Source organism: Mya arenaria, chromosome 6, assembly GCF_026914265.1.
Source record: "Mya arenaria isolate MELC-2E11 chromosome 6, ASM2691426v1".
NCBI classification, from domain to species: Eukaryota; Metazoa; Mollusca; class Bivalvia; order Myida; family Myidae; genus Mya; species Mya arenaria.
Window position 1 is genome coordinate 75,426,399 of NC_069127.1, and position 20,800 is coordinate 75,447,198.

Here is a 20,800-nt window from a genome sequence, read left to right on the forward strand (position 1 = left end):
CAAGGGCTATAACTCCTGTGGAACTCTGTGAAGTCTGGCAAATCCCAAGTTGTGCAACAATTACTGTATGTCAGATATGATTGGGTTTAATTTTGGCACAATAGTTTGCAGTTAAATGTTCCCCTATGGCAAGCCAGGTATAGACAGGTGCACACATTCAAATTAGTCTAAGTCAAGGGCCATAACTGGTATTGATTCAAAATATAAAGTGAAACCCATGCTTCAATGCGTTAAATACAAAATTTATGAGTGCTGGTCAAATACACCCACAAGTTGTAGGTTTCTACTTCGTCAAGAGCCATAACTCTGGTCCTTCTGGTTTAACTCGGTGCACAACTGTACAGGAACACCCTCTGCAACTCGATTCCCGGAAGGGCGAACCAGAGCAAATATGCGAGTCCCTTCTCAAAGTGGGAGTACGAAGACCATTCAAATTCAGAGTGGTCGTTTGAATGAGTCTGACCATTGTATATCAGTTGGCGGCACCTGTCCTGTGTGGCACATTGACTAAGAAACTGCGTGTTTGTCAGTGAAAACCTGCGCAGGTGTGGGGTGCCCACCGGACATTGGTCCCTGTGGTTTTAGTTGAATTATACAGCATGCTAGTAAGACGAACAATTGTGCCCTCATATACAGTGGATGTTGAGGTATTAGTTTACTTGTATATAATATTGATTCCGCGACAGTATTCATTAAAGAACATATATCTATTTAAATGAATGTATCTAGAACAAACCCCGTCCGATTGATATAGAGATCGTAATTAATCTCGATAAAATGCACGCGGCGCATTTGATCTATCAGATGGTCTGTTTTATTACCACTACAATAGTGTACATCTTTTTTTTTATTTTGCTCATAAAAGATAATACAACTTTTGATATCAAAATCTTTTAACATTGTACGTAACAGGCTATATAAATTACCGTTTTATATCACCTATTGTTAACCAAAAAAACTTATATATTTTGAATGTCTTATAGCAGTTTTAAATTATTGCTAAACTATCAACCTGATAAATCTCAGCTCTATTGTTCGGTTTATAGGATTTCGATAAATGATCTGAATAAATGTTATGAACGGTTTCTTTTAATCCATGTGTCAAACTACTGGCAGACGACTTATAAAAATGTATACATGTCTCCCTGACGACCAACGACCGGAAGACAAAATGTCGTCTGCTATCTAAATTCGTCCGCGTTATTAGATAATTATCGCCATTTACCTGTTACTGAAACACATTAATAATACTATTTCATGGTTTCTTTCAGATTCAAATAACTTAAATGGAAAACTACATACAGAGACTGCGTTAAATCAATACAAATATCGGATCTACTTTTTCTCTGACTAGCAAAAAACTTTGCGGGCTACTGCGGACTACTTCCATTACACTGTAAAGGACACTTGGGGTAGCCGGGTGTTCTTTTAGTAAAAATAGAAGTATTTGTAGTTAAAGTGTAGACGTTAGCTATAGGAGTTAACTTTATTACATTCGGACGATGGCAGATGTAGAAACGGACCCGGGGCCCGGGGAAAAGGAGGCTAACAAGCCCCCGAGCCCAAAGCCGGACACAGAACAAGGGGAGGTTGGCCCACCACTTGTGTCCACTACCAAGAAAGGTCAGAACTTTTTATTGTTATTCTATAAACTACACATTATAATCAATGGCAGGTACATGTTTTTAGTCTTTTTTGTCCAAATTTAAGGAATCGTTCAGTAATATACTGTAATATTCTGAAATAACTTTTTCTGAAATTTAGATGTACATGTATACCAGATTGGGTTATATTTGTCAGCTTTAAAACACTAAAAAACATATTTCTTAGAGAAAGGATCGCAGTTAAGACTTTCCTTTATTTATTTGTTGAATTGCCAAACGACAGAACAGTATAAGTATCATGAACATGACAAATTTGACAGATGTATTCACTGTATTGCAGTTTGTGACACATCCATTTATATGCAGCTTAAAGAGATTTAAATGCTTTAATCAATATACCTTTTTGCATATAATGTTTATATAATGTATTTATGACACTCACAGACAACTATAATCAAAGACAAATGATATCATCAATTATAATATAGAATGTCATGGACATCGAAATGAATATGGCATTTAAGTTACCTGGTACTAAATTTCAGAGTAAATTTTATAACTTGGCTGATTACAAAACTTCAATTCTTTGGTCTTGATTGGTTTAATGTAATACTATAATAGGATTATAGGAGGTTGCTAAAGTCAGTCCTTTTTTGGTTGTAAGTCTATCCTCATGGAGACCTGACACTATGCAGCACCCTTCTGCCTTCTTAGTCTTAAGAATTGATTTCTTTAGATAATCAGACAGTTCCTATGATTTTTGTAAAAGCTTATTATATATGACCTAAAATATATACTAACTTAATAAATCTGGCATAAAACAACAATTAAAGACATTTCTAAAAGAAATGGTCAAGTTTTAAGTGTTTCACTGCATGAAACAATGTGTCTGATCACCCTTAGCACCCTGTCCTGTTTCTGCAGCACCCTGCCCTTTTTTAAAAAATTCTGGCTAAAAGTCATACATATAGAGGTTTAAGGTAAAAAATAAAATTAGAACATTTCTCTACATAAATTGAAGACACAGTTGTCACAATATAATATGATCAATATCAAAATACTTGAAAATATCCCATTTGAGAAACAAGTGACAACTTAAAGAATAAAGCTACTTATCAACATGTACTATTTTGTGTATCTTACAATAGGGTAATATTTATATAACAGGCTATTAATTCACAGTTTTAAGGAGATATAAGGATCACGAGAATGGAGTAAAGGCTGAAGAATATTTACAATAGATTGATAATCACCGTGTTGTCAATATTGACCTTAGTCCTGTGTAAATAAAATCAGGTTACCCTATTCAATGTCTTAAAATGGTGTCCACAAGTAGCCCCTAGCTGCAGTTGTAATTCAGCCTTCTTTAAATCTTTGAAAACTGAATCAAAGAACTTCATAGTTTGATTCCAGTTTATCATGCATAGTTAAGTCTAGCCGTCCTTATCTACGGCTATGTGGGAATGTAAATATGCAATATGCAGGCTCAAATTCTTGACAAGCTTACTAAGGTCAAATACATGTCCCATGTACCGATAAATGAAAGGATATAGAACTATTTATCATATTCAGTGTTGAAAGTTTTAAGCTTGCTGTGCACATTGCTGCCAGGTAATGGCAGAAAGTCTATTAATGCAAACAACTTCTTATCAGAGTCAAAACTGAAACATCAATTTATAAAATAATAATTTTTTATTTTGCAGATGAAAAGAAGAAACCAATGCCGTCAAAAACAGCAGCTGCGGCAAAGGTGCAAACATTAGTTTGTTATTTCCCCAAGTAATTCTATGTAAAATTATTGAATTTGGTTTCTTTTATTAAAATAATGATAATAGTAAAGAACATTTCATGTACTGTATGGAAATGCTGATTACAGCCAGAATAAAGTTCCAATTAAATTCACCAGTCACTTGCAGGTCAAAATCACAGTACAAAGTTTTAGGTAGAATTTATGACAATAGTGGTGCAAATTTTTAATTGCAGGGGCCGGCCAAGAAAAATGTGGTCCTTACTGGTGAGGCTATGAAGGAGATGCAGAAACAGGCTCGACAAGTTCGAGAGGAGCGCAAGTCCCAGGTACGGGGTCGGGGAGTGGGTCTAAGGGGGAATTAAGGATTTATTCCTGACTCATTTTATCCTGTGTAATGATATTATTACTATTTTTATACCTTGTTGACTGGTTTTGTTGTACACACAATTAGGTAGTCATATATTCATTATATTTGACATTACAATTCCATTGAAGTTAATGGATATTTATTACCAGTAAAGCTATTGCCAAATCTATTAAACTTGTCAGATTGATCACACATGTATCTCGTCATAAAATCCTCGCTTGAGCATAATTTATTTTCATTAATATTTATTTTTTGCTCCACCCAAATGTTCAAACATTTTTCTATACTATTATTCTGTCATTTTCAATTAGAATGCAATGTTGGTGAGTAGAGTGCATTTAAAATTGCATGATTAGGATTTTAATGTGTGTGTACATGTTCTTGGTTTCGGGGTGTGATATGATGTATTTTTGTAAAATGTAACTCTGTTGACGTCACGTATTGATTTGTTGATTGATTATTAATTGATTGATTGTTTGATTGATGCATCATGCGTTTTAAAGCACAAAATTATTTTATATACTGATATTATTTAGCTTTCGAAAAAAAAAGATTACATTTTGTCATGGCCTTGCTGTTGTTGGCGACACCACCCAATGTTCAAAACATTCAAATAAATTTGGTACACATATTACAAAACACACACGTATAACAAGACCTATAACTTTGGCTTTAATAGCTGTTAAGTTATGCCTCATTTTTCAACTGTAAGCTAACAGACGAGCATTGCGATTGGTACTTGGCGTTCTTGTTGAATTCTAGATGTTTACAAACTGGCTGCTTTTTTTCTATGCTCTGTCAACTTTTGTTGATGGTTAAAAAGTTCTTACATGGAGAAGTTTTCAGTTAACTTGCACGTCACATTCGCGCACGCCGAATGGGCCTTGCCCAAGTGCAAGTATAAATAAGCGTACCCCCCCACCGCATATTCAGTGATCGGCACATTTCAACAACTATAAGCCACTGTTTTCATCTGTTTTAGTTTTGAGCTAGATATGCCATTGCTTTTATTTACATGAACAGTTGTTTTGAGATGACTTGTTGTAGGTTGATGATTTTATATGTTTGGGAATTGTAGTTTTAAAGCAATAATTGTTTTTTAAAAATAGCTTTAATGTACATTTTGTTAACTTCAAATCAGCAACTGATCTGATTTATTCATGGTGTCTGAAACAAACTGGAGGCATTTGACTGGACTATTAATTAAGAACTCATTGATATTCTAAAGGCAGCGAGTTAAAATTAATTTAAAACTGAATACCCAAAGCAGATTGAAACCAACCCCAAACAATTCAGTTCACTTAGTTGAAATCGGTATTGATTAATGACTTGATATTTCTTCACTTTGTTTTGTCCGCACAAATCACATCGACAATTAATCGTTATTGATTGAAAAAAAGATATCCAACAAATTACCCATGTGACTGGAAGGCCAGATTTCATATGCCATTCATTCAGATAGCGGCCTTGTTCTGACTCCGGGCGCGATGTAGACTTGTCTTAGTTAATGACAACTCAAGTATATTAATGTTTCAATTTCGTAATAGCTTTTTTTTTTTATTATTTTCAATCAATTAAAATGTTGCTGTGTCTAAACGGAAGGAATGCATGAACTATTAGAATATGTAGAAGTTAGAAAGAATATTTATATAAAATATAATGCATGTATATACGTATGTAGTCCAAGTAGTGAATTAAATCACGTCAGGTGGTTTATAAGTGCTTGTTATGACAATATTGTCACAGACTGGCAATCGTTAAAATATGATATCTATAATTAGATAGATTAATCACGGGCTAAGCACAAGACAAACGTATAACCTTATATGTTCTATATGGAGTTACACATGCCTTGCGCCGAGCCCTAGATTTCGGTGTTTTATAATCTGCATTCCTGAGTTTAACCATGACTAGATTTTTTAATAATACATTGCAGATAGACTATTTGTGATTTTTTGCTCAAGTTCCAAGATTTTCTTATTATCAAAGAAGTATGTTTCTATCACTTGTTCATGATGTGAAACAATGTTTTTGCAGATATATGACCTGTTTTATAATGTTTATAACAATCAGTGAATTGTTAATCGTTTAAAAGCTCTCGAAAATCAGATTACAAGTTCGTGTTTGGTATATTAAGATTAAAGTGGAGTATGCCTATTGATCTCATTTAGCTACCCATTATGAACATGACAAATCTTCATGATTAGTTATTACAAATACTTGGATCAAATCATAATCTCAAATTAAATAAGTTTTGTACATTCATTTCACAATATAATAAAAATAATTAATATTAAATAATTTTTACAGTTTCTTTGCGCTTATATTAATTTGTACGTGTGTTATTGTTTGTTGTTGCTGTATTTTGCACTTAAACTATTGTTAAAAAATACAAAAAAAAAATGCATAAATAATATTATAAGCCAACAATTATTACATTGAAATAAAAAAATATTCTGATTACTATCTGTTTAAACAAATAATTGCTAATATGAAGTAAACTGGTATTTTGGAATAGTTTATAAAAATATTGACAAATATTTTGTGTCATGGCAATCTTTGTGAACACATGTATTGGAACAAGATAAAACTTTAAGCATAAAAACTCTGTTAAGTAAGGATGATAAAAGCAGATAAGCTGGTACTTTGTGGTATTAATTCCTTCGTGTAAGAATATTTCATGAGTTTATTAAGTTTCAACAAATATCTGGTTTTATTTCCTTGTCAGATTTCCCAATATATTGAAATAGATCTAGGCATTGTTACAGACTTCATGTTTCCTTCGGCAGCAGAATTGTGCAAAAACTTAATATTGAAAATAACTTTTGAATATTGAAATTGCAACATAGTCTCTATGACAATGCAGAGAAAGTCCCCTGGATCTGATTTAATTGTTTGTGGAGTTATGCCAATTATTCATCTGAGAAAATATACACACATTGAGATCATGTGCTTGAGTTGCACTCATATTAAGGACTCAAATTTATGATAAATATTTATTTGCATTGAAGTCATAATCTATGATTTGATACATCAAATGAATGGAATCAATTTTACTGCGTTTTATTTTTCGTCTTTTATTGATGCGCTATTTAATGACAGTTGACATATCACCAATGATTTACGTGATTTCTATGTTACTGTTTTATTGAATTCATTAGGTAGTCTTTTGTTCCTATAGACTATTTGTAAGGCTGGTTTTATAGATATTACCTGAAGAACATTAAATCCCCATTGATTGTATATGGGTGCCTATTAAGCTGCTCATGAATACAAGGCTCGCTGGCTCGCTGCCATTGCTAGGTTTGGACAATGATCATTAACATTCCACCGCTGTCACTGCAGCTGCGCATGACAGTTTCAAATCATAGAATGAGATATATAGGAGACTTTCTGTAAATGTCATTTGCAGGATGACATACATGTATCACTTTACACAAACAAAGTGTGAGGGTTATATTGAGTTTAAGATGTGAAAACTGAGTGATTTTTTTTTTATTATAGAGTTGACTGATGATTTTCTCATGTGTATTTATAATTTCTCTTGAGACATGAATTTAAATACCGTTTTGTGTTTTATTGCTGAAAAAATCCCAAAATATATCTACACCAGAATTTTATAATCTGGTACAGAACAAGTCATATCAACTTAATGATACATATTACTTATTGTATAAACAATAAAACTGGTGAAACGGTTTATGTATACAGATTATTATTATTGAACTGTCTCCATGTTGAACATGTATAAATAGGTAGTTCATTATTATGTTAGTTACAGAGAGCTAGCTTTATCTGCATGTGATTAATGGCTACAAAACACTGAGAACATTGATTTATCCAAAGCCCAAAATCAATTTTCATGGGTGTATGAAATTTGAGACATTTCTAACAGGGAATTAATTTTTCTAACAGACTGTAATATATCACAATGCCATTGAAGGAATACCATGAATTTTAATTATGTAAAATGATCATTTATTCTTTTCTAATTTGTAAAGGCCATTATTGGAAAAATAAAGTGTGGTTCGGTTAATATTTTTAACTTCAACTTCACATTTTAAATTCAAGTAGCACCAGATAATTTTTCTGAAAAGGATTATGACTGTTTCGAAATATTTTACCTTCCATTCAATGATTAAGAATTAAAGTACAATAGTGCAATTGTCCCTAGCAAGGAACACTTTCATGCAGTACTGAACATTCCATTTTACTTGTCTGACATATTCTTATCTTGAAAAAGAATGGAAACAGCAAAACTATGTGATTAATTTCATTTAATTGTGCAATAGAAGCCCATTATTTTGCTAATGCCAGGACCTTAGGACTAATAGCAGACTTTAGAATTATGTAAAGATTTAAAGGTCCAATAGTTCATTTAAAAAGCCAAGTTTTACTTGATTGTCAATTTTTATGATAAGATCAATGATTTCATTATCTATTGACGGTATTGTGTTATTGTGTATTTGTCTGTCAAAAACTATGAACCCTGGTGGTCCTTTGCATTGTGTTTTTTTTTAAAATGGCAAAACATTGTGTTCATGTTTTATAAATGCCCTCACTTATGAAAGTTTTATTATTTAGTACTGGTAATAATGCATATTTCAAAAAGAAATACATGTATTTGGATCTGATATTTTAGCTGGTTCACAATCATGATATATATGTGTTCCTAGATTACCTTAAAGACATAAAAGAACCAGCGCTAATATCAAATTATCAGTTTTTAATCATAATGAATATTGTAATGATATATTTTGACATTTTCAGGTTGATGCACGACACAAGCACATCTTCAAGCAGGTAATGCCTTATATATTTAACTAATTGAAAGCGAAGATTAAAAATCACGAATTTTATTGTAAGTTTTGTAAAGCAATAAAAACCAACAACCTAGATCTGTCTGTTTTATGAAAATGTCTAATTTTGCCATGGTGAATGTCAATGTCCATTAAACGTAATGTAACTGGCTGTTTAAAATGCTGTGTTGTTGTTAATGTAGGTGGGAGATGCCCTCGGCCTGGAGGACTCCCAAGTGGAAGACCATATCCTGTCTGACGAAAATGTAAGTCATCTCTTCACAAAAATATGACATTAAATTATGTAGAGCTCTTGAACAGACTTAATCAGAGTATATATTCTCTATAAGTTATGCATGGCAAATAGTTTGGTTTTAGATTCAAAGTTTGCCAGAAATATGTTACTATCAGTATAAGTTTACAGCTTTTGAATGTAGTGAATATTGTTAATCTGTGCACCTGTATCTACCAGTATATGCTGTAAGAACATTAAAAATTATCTGTAAGCTTAAAAAGTTTCATTTTACTAAACCTATTGTATATAATATTATGTTACCAGCATGTTTAGCTATCTAGGACCATGTTTTTAATCTTGAGCTGATTCATATTTAAGTTTTAAACTCCATGTCATGTAGACAAGGACACAGGTCCCTTTGATCCATGTTAGGTTTTAAAATTGAATGCCAATATAAAATTCTAAAAAGATAATAAAGAAACTGACTCTCTTGAATGACTGTTATTTTTTCGCAAATCAAATTTGTACTATTTAAACAGATTTTGAAAAGCTACCCAAGTGGTTTACAAAGGGTTGCACATGCCATTAAGCAAATACCTTCCATGGTACTTCAAACTTAACAACATGCGATTGACATTTAGTTTCAGCTCATAAAAAGATTGAAAGATCATATTAATACTACACAGAGATGCTCTTATGTAGTCAAAAATTTAAGGTTTAAGTTTTTATTTTATTTTTCGTTACTTGGACCATAATTATGATCATATGTTTTGCTATTTTTGTAAAAAAAAATCAGCTTGAAAAACCAATTGCAATCCCATGACAGTTATTGAATTGGGCGTTCATTTATTAATAAACAAAAATAAAAACTTTCACTTCAAATTTAAATGATCTGGAAAAAAAATCCATGCACATAATGATTTTCTTTTCAATTCCCACCTCCTATACAATATTAAAAATAGTAACAATAACTAAAAGCAAAAAAAATATCTTAACAAAAAAGAAAGACCCTTTCTTACACAACATTAATGTGGAAATGAAATGTTCATGTTTTACTCACTAGAATGGGAGCATAAGAACTTAAAAAGCTTCATTGAATACTTTACCAGAGTTAAACATCGGTATCATCTGTTCATTTCAGTTTGGGTTGTTTGAGAAGTTTTTTGTTGTGGACGGTACGAGGAAGCTCATGTTTTTCTACCAGGATGTCCAGAAGGCGAGCTCTTCCACGCCCACCAAGAAACTCTTCCTGACCGGTGGTGATACTGAGGTAGCTATCTAATAATGGTGGAACCTCATGTAACGGGACAAATGAAACAAATGTCAGTCCAATTTTTTGTTAGTCATGTTTTGGCCAAGACAACTTTAAGCTTAGCAGGTGAAATAAAAAATATGTGATTGTTTTGTCAAATTGTCCCTCCTAAGCGCATTACTTTAAGAAATATCTCACAAATATTTATTTTATGTAACTGTGTTGGTCTTTTGAAATAATAATATAAGTTACGTGTTTATGCGTTTGATGATCCATGGCTTCACAACAATGTGTATATCATTTTTTTTGGCAAATCTCTTGAAAAGTTGGAGTAGTTGCTGAAAATAAATATTTGTTTGAATTTTCTGAAAAATAGTTGCATTAAATTGGATATAGTGAAGCCTGTGGCCTTAGGTGTCTCTTGTGCTCCAAATTTTTGCTGCAGCTTTTGTTTTGATGGCCTTCATCTTCTTTAATTCCAACTTGGAGTCTGATCTGGAAACTCAAATAAAGTACCGGTATCTCAATTTCTCCTCATTGATTAATCATAAAAACATCAGGGCTAATTAATTACGCTATTTAATTCAAATGCTTTTCTATTTAAATAATTCATTGTTTAACTGACATGAAATTAGCTGTAACATTGATCGAAGATCACTTTTCTGCTGTTTTCTCTGGTTATAAATTACCTTCCCTGATGTGATTGATATTCAGATACAAGAACAAACAAGGCAAGCAGCCATAAACAGCTTTCCTGACTTCTCTATTAATTTGTATGCTGACTTTTTGTTTGCCATTTGTTTGATTGAGGGTGAAGTTTCATGTGTCATGCCTGCATGAAAGCCATTTGATGCAATGTTGTTGGAGTTAAATTGCGTGATGTTATCACAAGAAGCAAGTGTTATCAATTGTGGCAAGTGTTAAGTGTTAAATGTGAAACAATTCAAGTTTTTTTTAGTTTTTAGCTTGTCTATCACAGTGTCCTTGTCGTTGTTGGTAAGCAAAATCTTGGCTGTAATTTAAAAGCAGTTTCTGTTTATGATATTAAAATTATTAAATTAAACTTATTCACATGTTTCCATAGACAATATGCACAGGTACTGTAAGGTCTAAAACTCTAGCATTAATATTTTTGTTGAGTTATGACCCCTTTAATGACTAGGAAGAACAGAGGAGCATGGGTGTTCCCACATTGGCGCTCTAGTTCTTGTCTGATATTTTCAACAATATCACATAAGCCTGAGATTGAGTATTCAACAGAAAAGCATAGAATGCTCCACTTGTTCCAATGACTGTATATCAATAATTTTCTCTGATTTACAAAAATATTGTCTTTAGCTAATCATTATCAACACCATTGTATTAAAAGAGCATTATATCAAAACTAGTTGCTATGGCACAATGCCATCGCCTTGTGACATAAATTCACCATTTTACTGCCTGTCTGATTTTCTTATTGAGTGTTCGAAAGTGTTCAATATCTTCTGTATTTTGTCTGGCTCATTGAACAGAAATGCAATTGTTCAGAAATAAAACTGTTTAGTGCGCACCCATAATTGCGGAAGGAAACTTCTTTCAGGAGGCTATTGTAATTATCTTGTAAGGATTGAATCTGTTTTACGGCCAATCAATATGTAATGCTGCAACTCTGCTTAATGGGCATTCTGTGGGTCACTTAAATGGAGATGACATGAAAGAGAAATTAAATGTCTATAGCTGTTGACAAAACTCTCGAGCATAATAATAGACCAAAACTAAACAAGAAAATTGTGTTCCTGTTATCTATAATGCTTTGTCAATATTTATTTTCCATCTGAAAATACCAATAATATGCAGTTAACTGATTTATGGATGGCAGAACAAGGTTGGGTCAATGTGGTATTGCTCGGTCAGTGGAAATGGTTGTCAGTAAACAATGTCTTCATCATTGGAAGTTGATGTGATTGATTCCAGCGATATAAAATGTAATTTAAGCTTTTGAAAGAGTCCTTTATTCAATGTATTTATTCCACTTGAAGAACTGTGGACTACAAGCATTTATAATGTGTAGAATGTTTATTAATCTGAAGTTATATGGTTGATAATAATTGAATATTTGAATAATGAAGAAGAAATAAAAAATGAAGAACATTCAACACATGCTAATAAAAATCTAGACAAAAAAATCCAATTTTTGTTTGCAAAATGGCTTAAGTATTTTGACTGAAATAAATTTTATTATGTGTTTAGTTTTGTCATCTTAACGGAATATGCTTCCTTTCAACTGTACAAATGGGTCAATATCCCAGAATAGGCCCATCTTCTTTTGTGATACAGCATCAATACTCTGGTATCAAAACTTGTTAGAATTTTAAATATGGTTTCCCTTCTTATTCCCCCAGGGATGTCGCGGAATGTGCCTGTACTTCTTGCGTACAACCAACAAAGCGATCCAGCCAAACAACATCGGCAATGAGGTGAACTTCGGCATGATGGATTGTACAAGTGGCAAGATATTGAAGGGGCTGGAAGGGCACCTGTCCAATGTTGTCCTGCCTGCACTCCGCTCACTGGAGGTGAGAATTTAATGGCACTGCATAAAGGAAAACATGTTCCTGGTCAATTTTGTGTCTCAGTGATAATAATACTGAACATAATGAAAACAAAAAATGAATTATTGCATGGCTTGGTATTGATGCCTATTGCATTATTCCATTATGCTTCATTTTTCAACCAATTTACTCATCAGTTTTCAAACTGGTATTATTATATCCTACTCAGCAATGGGGTGACATGGAGAATGGCAAGGGGAACAATGCACAGATCGAGGATTTCCTGGAACAATTGGAGAAATTCATTACCAACCTGATGGCAGCACTCTCCAACATGGAGGGACAGATCAAACTGGAGGAGAACGGCATCAGTACCATTATTGATGGCATCGAGTCCCCTGCTGACTACCAGTCTGTCGGTATGTATATAAGGCTTTTGTGGATTGGTTTTGAAAAATATGAAAATCAAGCATGATGGGAGAGAGATAAGATGATCCAGCAATGTCATGCACACATGTTAAAAATAAACGTCACACAACTCTGTGAATAGTTGACATAAATATACTTAAGAAAAGTACCTTTATCTTATCTAATGCATCTTTAGATCGAGATATCAATGATATTATCACTGTACCTTAATGAACTACAGAATACCTTCATTTGAAGGAATTTTTATTAACCTTTCACCAAAATTACTTTCCAAACTCCAGCGGGAAACACAGAGTACCTTGAGAAGCTTGAGAACCTGTGTGAGCAGTGGTCGAAGCAGATTGAACAGGTGCTTGCCGAGAGTGAACAGATGAGACGGGAGGCTGACGACATCGGGCCTACGGCAGAACTCAACTACTGGAAGTCACGCATGGCCAAGTTCAACAAGTAAGGGACTTGTTGTATTGTGATGCTTTTGAAGGTCAATTTTGATCCAAAAGGTGTCATCTATCACCAGATGGTTTTTGTCTTAACAGGGCATTTAAGAGGCTTATAGCATTTGGATTTTGTGAAATCATAGTTAGAAATTCTGAACTCTTTGTCAGAGTGAAAACATACTAAAACATTCTGAGCAATATTAAAGTCATTGGCAACTCTTAAGCCCCTGCCAACATCACAGTCTTTGAACAATAATTCATAAGTGAAACATTTTTCAAAATGATTTAGTATGTGTTTTCACTCTCATTAAGCAATTGGTTATTGGCAACTTTCCGCTCTCGCCAATATCACTGTGTTTGGACAAAAATTCATGACAGTTACAATGAAAAAATAACTTGTAATAATGTATAAATATGAAAGTTAAGATTTAGTATTGTACAGAAAAGTGCCAACCAATGAGTTTCACCATGTGTATTACAGCCTGTTGGAGCAAATGAAGAGCCCACGTGTGAAGGCTGTTCTGGGCGTGCTGCAGGTGGCCAAGTCCAAGTCCCTCCGCAGGTGGAAGGAACTGGTACGGGAGCCATATCAACTTGTCCATATTTTTTATAATATAATGTCTGAAATAATACTTACACATTTCTTTTGACCATGATTAATTAAGGTGAGTTTGGTTATGACTTAACAGTTCTTGAATACTGACCCTGATTTTTATCAAGGAAAAATACTTAAAATTGATTCGGTAAGCTTCCAGAGTTTAACAAAAAATAAATCATAACTTCATAAATGAAATAAATCGGACCTTATAAATGAAATGAATAAAACAAATCAGACCTTATAAATGAAATAGTTCTTAGGAAATTGAAAATGTTGTACATTACAGGATGGCTACATCACAGACTACGCCAATGAGGCCAAGGACAATGTGAAGTACCTGTACACCCTGGACAAGTTCTTTGGACCCCTCGTCAAGTGTACTCCGGTATGTCACCTCCAGTGTTGAACACGGATTCAATTTTAGTCCTTCACTTTGAAATTATAGTTGTACTACTGTAATTTGTTAGTACTGTTCCTCTATTTTTATAGTATTTAGATGACTTATACAGGTATTGCATACAAACAATTGTTGTAGATGTGTTATTATATCTTTAACTCCTTTAACTCCTATAGTCAAAAACAAATTGTATGTTAATCATATTTACATTGTATATGAAATGTTTATGTAATTGTCTTTAAAACTTTATTGAAAGAACTTAAAATTCAACAACAATAAAATATCATAGATAAGTGGTCATGTTTATAACACATTAAAACTGAGGAACCTACTTGCAGGCTTCTATGATTGAGCACATCCCGAGCCTGATGAATGCTATCCGGATGATCTACAGTATCTCGCAGTACTACAACACATCTGAGCGCATGACCTCCCTGTTCGTCAAGGTCACGAACCAGATGATCACCACGTGTAAACACTACATCATGCATGACGTCACCAAAATTTGGGAACACAAGAGGTACCCATGCTATCAGTGATTTTGAATTAGAACCTGTTTAAGTATAGTACGAAATAGAGTCAACAGCTTTAATTGAAATTCATTTTGAATAAGGCATCTGGTTGCCGTGTTCTTATTGTCACATCAGCGTAGTTTATCAGGAAGACTTATTATGTTATAATATTCCCCCACCCACAGGCCTGTGGTGTTGCAGCGTCTAAACGAGTGCACGCAACTCAATGAAGAGTACCAGAAGCAGTTTCAGCGTACCAAGGAAAAGCTCAAACAAAACCCCAACGAGAAACAGTTTGAGTTCAGGTATGTGAGGACAGATTTCTTGTGTAATAGGTTGTTTATTATTTTGGCAATGTCACTTTCCAAACATTATATTATGCTTAGAATCAATCTGACAAGGCTTGAAGCACTTAGCATTGTATAAAAACATTTAAGTTGCCACCAGAAGACATGTTTTTAAATTAAAATTGATGTAGAACGCATGTGTTTTACATAAGGCATGTGTATACATTCATCTTACTGTAATTTTTATCTGCTTCCCTTGGTATCTAGTGTTTTCATTTCATTTGTAAATAAACATACTCATCAAGGTTTCATATTAACATCCTCAGTGAGAACTACATCTTCGGCAAGTTTGACACGTTCTGCAAGCGTCTTGAGCGGATAGCGGACATGATCAACACAATAGAGATGTTCTCCGGGCTCGGGGAGGTGAAAATTGAGGGGATTGACATAATTGTTGTCAAATACAAGACCATTGTGGATAATGCCAAGAAGAAGAACTACGATATTCTGGACCACAGGAAGGCAGAGGTATAAAAACAGTTGTGAGCCAAGGGAGACCAGTCAAAAGCAACAAATACATCAAACATTTATTTGACGTTAAAAAAATCATTGTCAAAGTACAATCACTGTTAGTACTATGTGAATATCGCTGTTTTTAGACTTATTACAACTGTCTTACTTTGTAAAGAATTTTAAATTATTTCTTATCATTTTAACATTCAATGACGGTGGTTCGTTGCTATTTCAGTTTGACAACGATTACCTAGATTTCCGTAACCAGATTGAGAACCTGCGTGCAATGTTGCAGAACTTCATGGACACCTGGTTCCAGAGACCTCTCACGGTAAGCCAGTAGTCTTTGGACTTGAAAAGCTATAAGATATATGATTTGTGGCTCATAGCAGTTAATAACAGCTTCTAAAAATGTTTCATCTCTATCTTGACTTTTGACTTGAAAACCTTCATAAATGGATGATTCATAGCATTTGTGTTATCTTGTAGGGGATATTTTGGTTCATAGGCAAGAAACTTGACAGACTTTAAAAGTTAGAAGTTCCTATTAAAAATATTACATCTCCATCTTGACTAAAATGAATGTGGACAAAAGTTAAGGTATATATATATATATATATATATTAGGGATGCAAACGAATGGCAAAACTGATATTCGAATATTCGGTTATTCTTTTGATCGAATATTCGAATATTCGATTACCAACATTAATATTTTAGAAGTGCAGTAAACTATTATTAGTATTCACTGTAGTAATAGCCGGTGCCTTTTAACCCTTCCTTGTCGATCGTAGCCGGTTCACGCGACGGACCCTTATTTTTCACAAACTCAGCCACTGAAATTCCCAATTTTCAGAAGCAAAACAATCAAATAAAATGCAATAGATTTTGAACAAACAGAAAACAACTTCAATAATAATTTCCATTCCACTGCATTAATATTTGCAAACAAGGGGAAGATCGTAAAATTTCGGTTGAATGCCGCGAACCGGTTCTCAGGGTTGTTCTGTAGGACGGGCAGCCTCGTTCGGGAATTGACTTCTACTAAATATAACCTTTGGAAAATCAACCCAACTCGGGAAATGGTAAAATAATAAAACGAAAAAAAAAAAAGAATTCTGACGAATCTATTGTATAACAATACAGAAAATATATCATAAAACGCTTTCATTTACAGTTACATTTTAAAGCACGGATGTTATATCGAAGCATGGAAAACAGTTTGTTAGCACATAACTAGAAAATGTCATTCATATCATCAAGGCAATTTGAGCTATATTGCAGCCAAGACAACACATTGCTGTGGGGGCCGATGCCGTAAATCCTTTATTTGCATGGTCATTTGGATTTACTGAAAACTATTGAAACTTCTTTGATGTCACTTGTCTACTTGCCAGTTTTCGTAAAATTACGGGGACTGTTTATAATCACCGACGATGTATCCCTAATTGACATATGACGCGGATATAGTGTATTTGTCATCACATTCACGCCTCTGGCATAAGGGGTCACTCCTTATAAAAACAAAACAGCACATTTCGAGGCAATAGTTATATTATTTTATTTTTTATACAAAAAACATCGAATATTCGAATATCGATTTTAACATTCGAATACCAAACGTTTGATCGAATATTCGAATATTCGAATATTCGTTTGCATCCCTAATATATATACAATGTTCTTTTAATGCACATCATTCTGAATGTTAAACTGTTTTAAACATGGTATATTTTTATTATTTTGTATAGACTGAGAAAGCGATTGATCTTCTGAACAAGTTTGAGGCGATTGCTGGCTCTAATCTGGACATGAATGAGAAGTACACCAAGGTTCTCATGAACTACGGGCGTGACCTTGAATCCATCCGTAAACTCTACCAGAAGTTCAAACAAGAGCCCATGATACCCCGCAACCTGCCGCCAGTTGCAGGCAAGATTGCCTGGGCTCGTCAGCTCTACCGGAAGATTGAGAACCCCATGAAGGCCTTTAAGACAAAGCCCGTCATTCTCAAGTCTTCTGAGGCCAAGAAGATTGTCAGGAATTACAACAAGATGGCTGGGGTGCTCATGGAGTATGAGGTACTTCTTTACGCATTGAAGTCAATTTTCTTAAAATCGAAATGTATTTCAGTACAAATACAGGTTTTCAAACAGGTATGATTCAGAAGTAATAGTTTATTTTAAAGACTGTGGTGCTCTTCAGAATTTTACATCTGATTAGTTATTTTGTTATTATTCTTTAAAACATCTTTGAAATAGAGAAATTAAACATACTTTTGAGTATTAAAGAAAGTGCTCTGTGTAACCAAATCACTTTTAAATGCCATTCATGTGATTCAACTATGCCTCTTTCCCTACAGATGCTGTACCATCGTGGCTGGCTGCGTGCTGTTGAAGCTGCCAAGTCTGGTCTCAATGCCTCCCTGCTGATCCGCCACCCTGACTCTGGCGAACTGTTTGTGAACTTTGATCCCCAGGTCATGGAGCTGATACAGGAAGCCAAGTGCCTCCAGGTATGTGTTGTCCCAATATGCTGATTTATTATAAAGTAGTGGTTGTTTTCCAACTCCGTTCAGTGGCTAGACTATCAGATTCTCAATCAGAAGGTTCTAGTTATCACCCAGGGAAAGTTATGATTCTTCATTTTATGAATATAACTGTTTATATGTTTGTTGCTATCAAATAATCTTGAGAGCTTATGTCACCTGTTCATCTGTGCCGATAAACTTAATCTGAAGTTGATCATTGCAGGCTATGAACCTTGAGGTACCAGAGACAGTGAAGGGTCTTCAGACAAAGGAGGAGGAGATCAAGCAGAACAATGTAGAGTAAGTGCAATCATCTTTCTGTTGCTTGATAAATTAAAGGGCTAAACATTTTTTAAAAAGAATAATACAAAAAAGAATGATACAAAATATTTGTATAACATTTAATTATATAAAAATGAAACTCATTTGTCCATTTTTTACTTTGATCAATGTGGTGCTGTGAAGCATTTCTGTCTTTATCAGGGGCAGATAACATACTAATGGCCATGGCTAACCAATGAATTTCCGCAAATTAAAGCCTATTTTAAAAGGATTGAAACCTTATATTTTTACTTTAGCCTGACAGATATGCTTCGCGAGTACAAGAGGATCCTGGGAAGCATCTCGCCTGTGTTGGTGCCACTCATGAAGCCATACAAGGACAAAGTGGAGGAGGAGCTCCTACCAGGGGTTATGTCCCTTACTTGGACTTCCCTAAACGTGACTGAATGTAAGTAGTTGACCTTCTTAATTGTTTTGACTTACCTCCCTTTACGGCTTATGCAGTCCTATGGAGGTGCTTAGATATTAACATTAAACTTGATACAAAACTTCACTAATACAATGTGGAGTAAGTCCCTTAACTCCTTTTTTCATAGAGATAAATGAGGTTATGTATGATTTTAACAACACAAAACAATGTAATTTGTCTCAGGCAGTCTTATATAGATCTGTGCAATTGCTCTAGAATTTGTATAAGTGTACAAACATTCACACCATTCGTGCAGACATTTCCAAGACCTACAAGGTGATGAGGGATCTAGACAAACTGTCTAAGACTGTCCATGACATCCTGGAGTGCCGTATTGATGCTGTGCTTGAGGACATGTCTGCCACCGCCCTCTGCGAACTCCCCGAAGATGAGGCCATTACCATGGAGAAGTTCCTTGATATCACCAATGAGGTCGTAGCTAACGCTTCCAAGTACCTGGCTAAGTAAGCACCTTTCAATTCTTTTCCAGGATATCATTGGATTATATCATTTTACTAAGTGAAAAGTAATTATCATGTTTGCAAGTACCTGTTTACTGGTTTGAAAAGGCAAATAGTGTTTATCAATTTTTAAAAATTAAAATCAAATACAAATAATATAAAAATTGGGCTAATCTAGTTGATGTATCTGTGTCTGCACATAATATTTTTTATGGCGAAAGTTTGTGAATTTGAATAAAAACAGCTATCAGTTTAAGTCAGGCTGAAAGAAGAAAGTATAAACTAGCCTGTCACTTCACCTTTGCAGCCAGAGCCATCTGGTGGAGACAGCAGTATATGACCTTGTGGCCCAGCTTCAGGCTGGTCTGCCAGAGGAGGACCGTAAAAACCTGGTCCCAGAGGAGGGGTACCAGTGTTACCAGCCTGACCACAAGAACAAGAAGGCGAGGTGTCAGGAGTGCATTGCCTGTAGCTACTTCACCCTCCTCAACTACTTCACCCAGCGTAACACTGAAGCTCTTGTGAAAGGTTGGCTAGCTCCCCATATACTAAAATGGTTGCAATTCATATATCATGATGAATTGTTTGTGATGTTAGAGTCAATTTATTATATTCAAGTTAAATTCTTTTTTTTTTTTTATAAACTTTACTAACCTTTCAATATAACTATGACATTGCCTACTTCCTAGGTACCCGCCTGTCTCTGGATGCTATCAAACGTCGTCTGCAGACATCCAACAAGTACACTAAGGACGAAGACAAGGATGATCAGAAGATCCCGCTGTTCTGTGCCGAGATTGTGCTCCAAATTCCCAATGTTGTGATGAAACCGAGCCTTGATGACCTACAGCACTCCCTTAACAAAGCTGTGCAGGTCATTCTGAAGGCCTCCCAGGATATCCCACAGTGGGAGCACTTGATCATCAACCAGAGGCAGCAGCAGAAGGTAATCAATGTTAAACCGGTTTTGCAATTGTCAATTGGTTTGGATTCTTTTTATTGAAGACATTGATTGATTGTGATTTACATTTACTTAACTTGCTACCAATTTTGCAGGTTTGCAAATTAAGGTATTATAGATTAATAATTGATGATAAAAGTCATAAACATGTTTTATGCAAACTTTCATGGTGTATATTTGTTGAAAAATGATCTATAAATATAGATTTCAAAGGATATAATGCTTGCTAAGTTTTAAATGAAGATTAAAATGTACTTTCTGTATAGGATGTTTTACCATGGAAACAACAAAAAGTAAGAGATAACTTTAAGTTTACAAATCAGATTTTAGTCCCCATTCCCCTGTTTGAAATGTATTCTTTTTATTGTCTAGTGTTAGGGTGGTAA

The 20,800-nt window shown here is 34.4% G+C and overlaps 1 protein-coding gene across 4 annotated transcripts in view; it reads left to right on the forward strand.

The window, feature by feature from the left end:
- Window positions 1–1,408: 1,408 nt before the first annotated feature.
- The window catches only part of LOC128236416 (dynein axonemal heavy chain 5-like), a 63,757-nt gene continuing 44,365 nt past the window's right edge, over window positions 1,409–20,800 (forward strand). For 2 of the 4 annotated variants that reach the window (XM_052951263.1, XM_052951265.1), the window contains exons 1-23: window positions 1,409–1,623; window positions 3,308–3,354; window positions 3,588–3,680; window positions 4,033–4,044; window positions 8,492–8,524; window positions 8,724–8,786; window positions 9,897–10,025; window positions 12,389–12,562; window positions 12,768–12,957; window positions 13,249–13,414; window positions 13,886–13,979; window positions 14,289–14,387; window positions 14,738–14,919; window positions 15,097–15,216; window positions 15,525–15,726; window positions 15,947–16,042; window positions 17,463–17,792; window positions 18,074–18,226; window positions 18,465–18,541; window positions 18,820–18,971; window positions 19,249–19,456; window positions 19,761–19,981; window positions 20,143–20,399. In XM_052951263.1, the coding sequence (XP_052807223.1) occupies window positions 1,503–1,623; window positions 3,308–3,354; window positions 3,588–3,680; window positions 4,033–4,044; window positions 8,492–8,524; window positions 8,724–8,786; window positions 9,897–10,025; window positions 12,389–12,562; window positions 12,768–12,957; window positions 13,249–13,414; window positions 13,886–13,979; window positions 14,289–14,387; window positions 14,738–14,919; window positions 15,097–15,216; window positions 15,525–15,726; window positions 15,947–16,042; window positions 17,463–17,792; window positions 18,074–18,226; window positions 18,465–18,541; window positions 18,820–18,971; window positions 19,249–19,456; window positions 19,761–19,981; window positions 20,143–20,399 (3,219 nt within the window). In that variant the 5' untranslated portion in view covers window positions 1,409–1,502. The remainder of the gene's footprint in view (window positions 1,624–3,307; window positions 3,355–3,587; window positions 3,681–4,032; window positions 4,045–8,491; window positions 8,525–8,723; window positions 8,787–9,896; window positions 10,026–12,388; window positions 12,563–12,767; window positions 12,958–13,248; window positions 13,415–13,885; window positions 13,980–14,288; window positions 14,388–14,737; window positions 14,920–15,096; window positions 15,217–15,524; window positions 15,727–15,946; window positions 16,043–17,462; window positions 17,793–18,073; window positions 18,227–18,464; window positions 18,542–18,819; window positions 18,972–19,248; window positions 19,457–19,760; window positions 19,982–20,142; window positions 20,400–20,800) is intronic. The other 2 variants (XM_052951264.1, XM_052951266.1) reach the window with 1 other exon arrangement.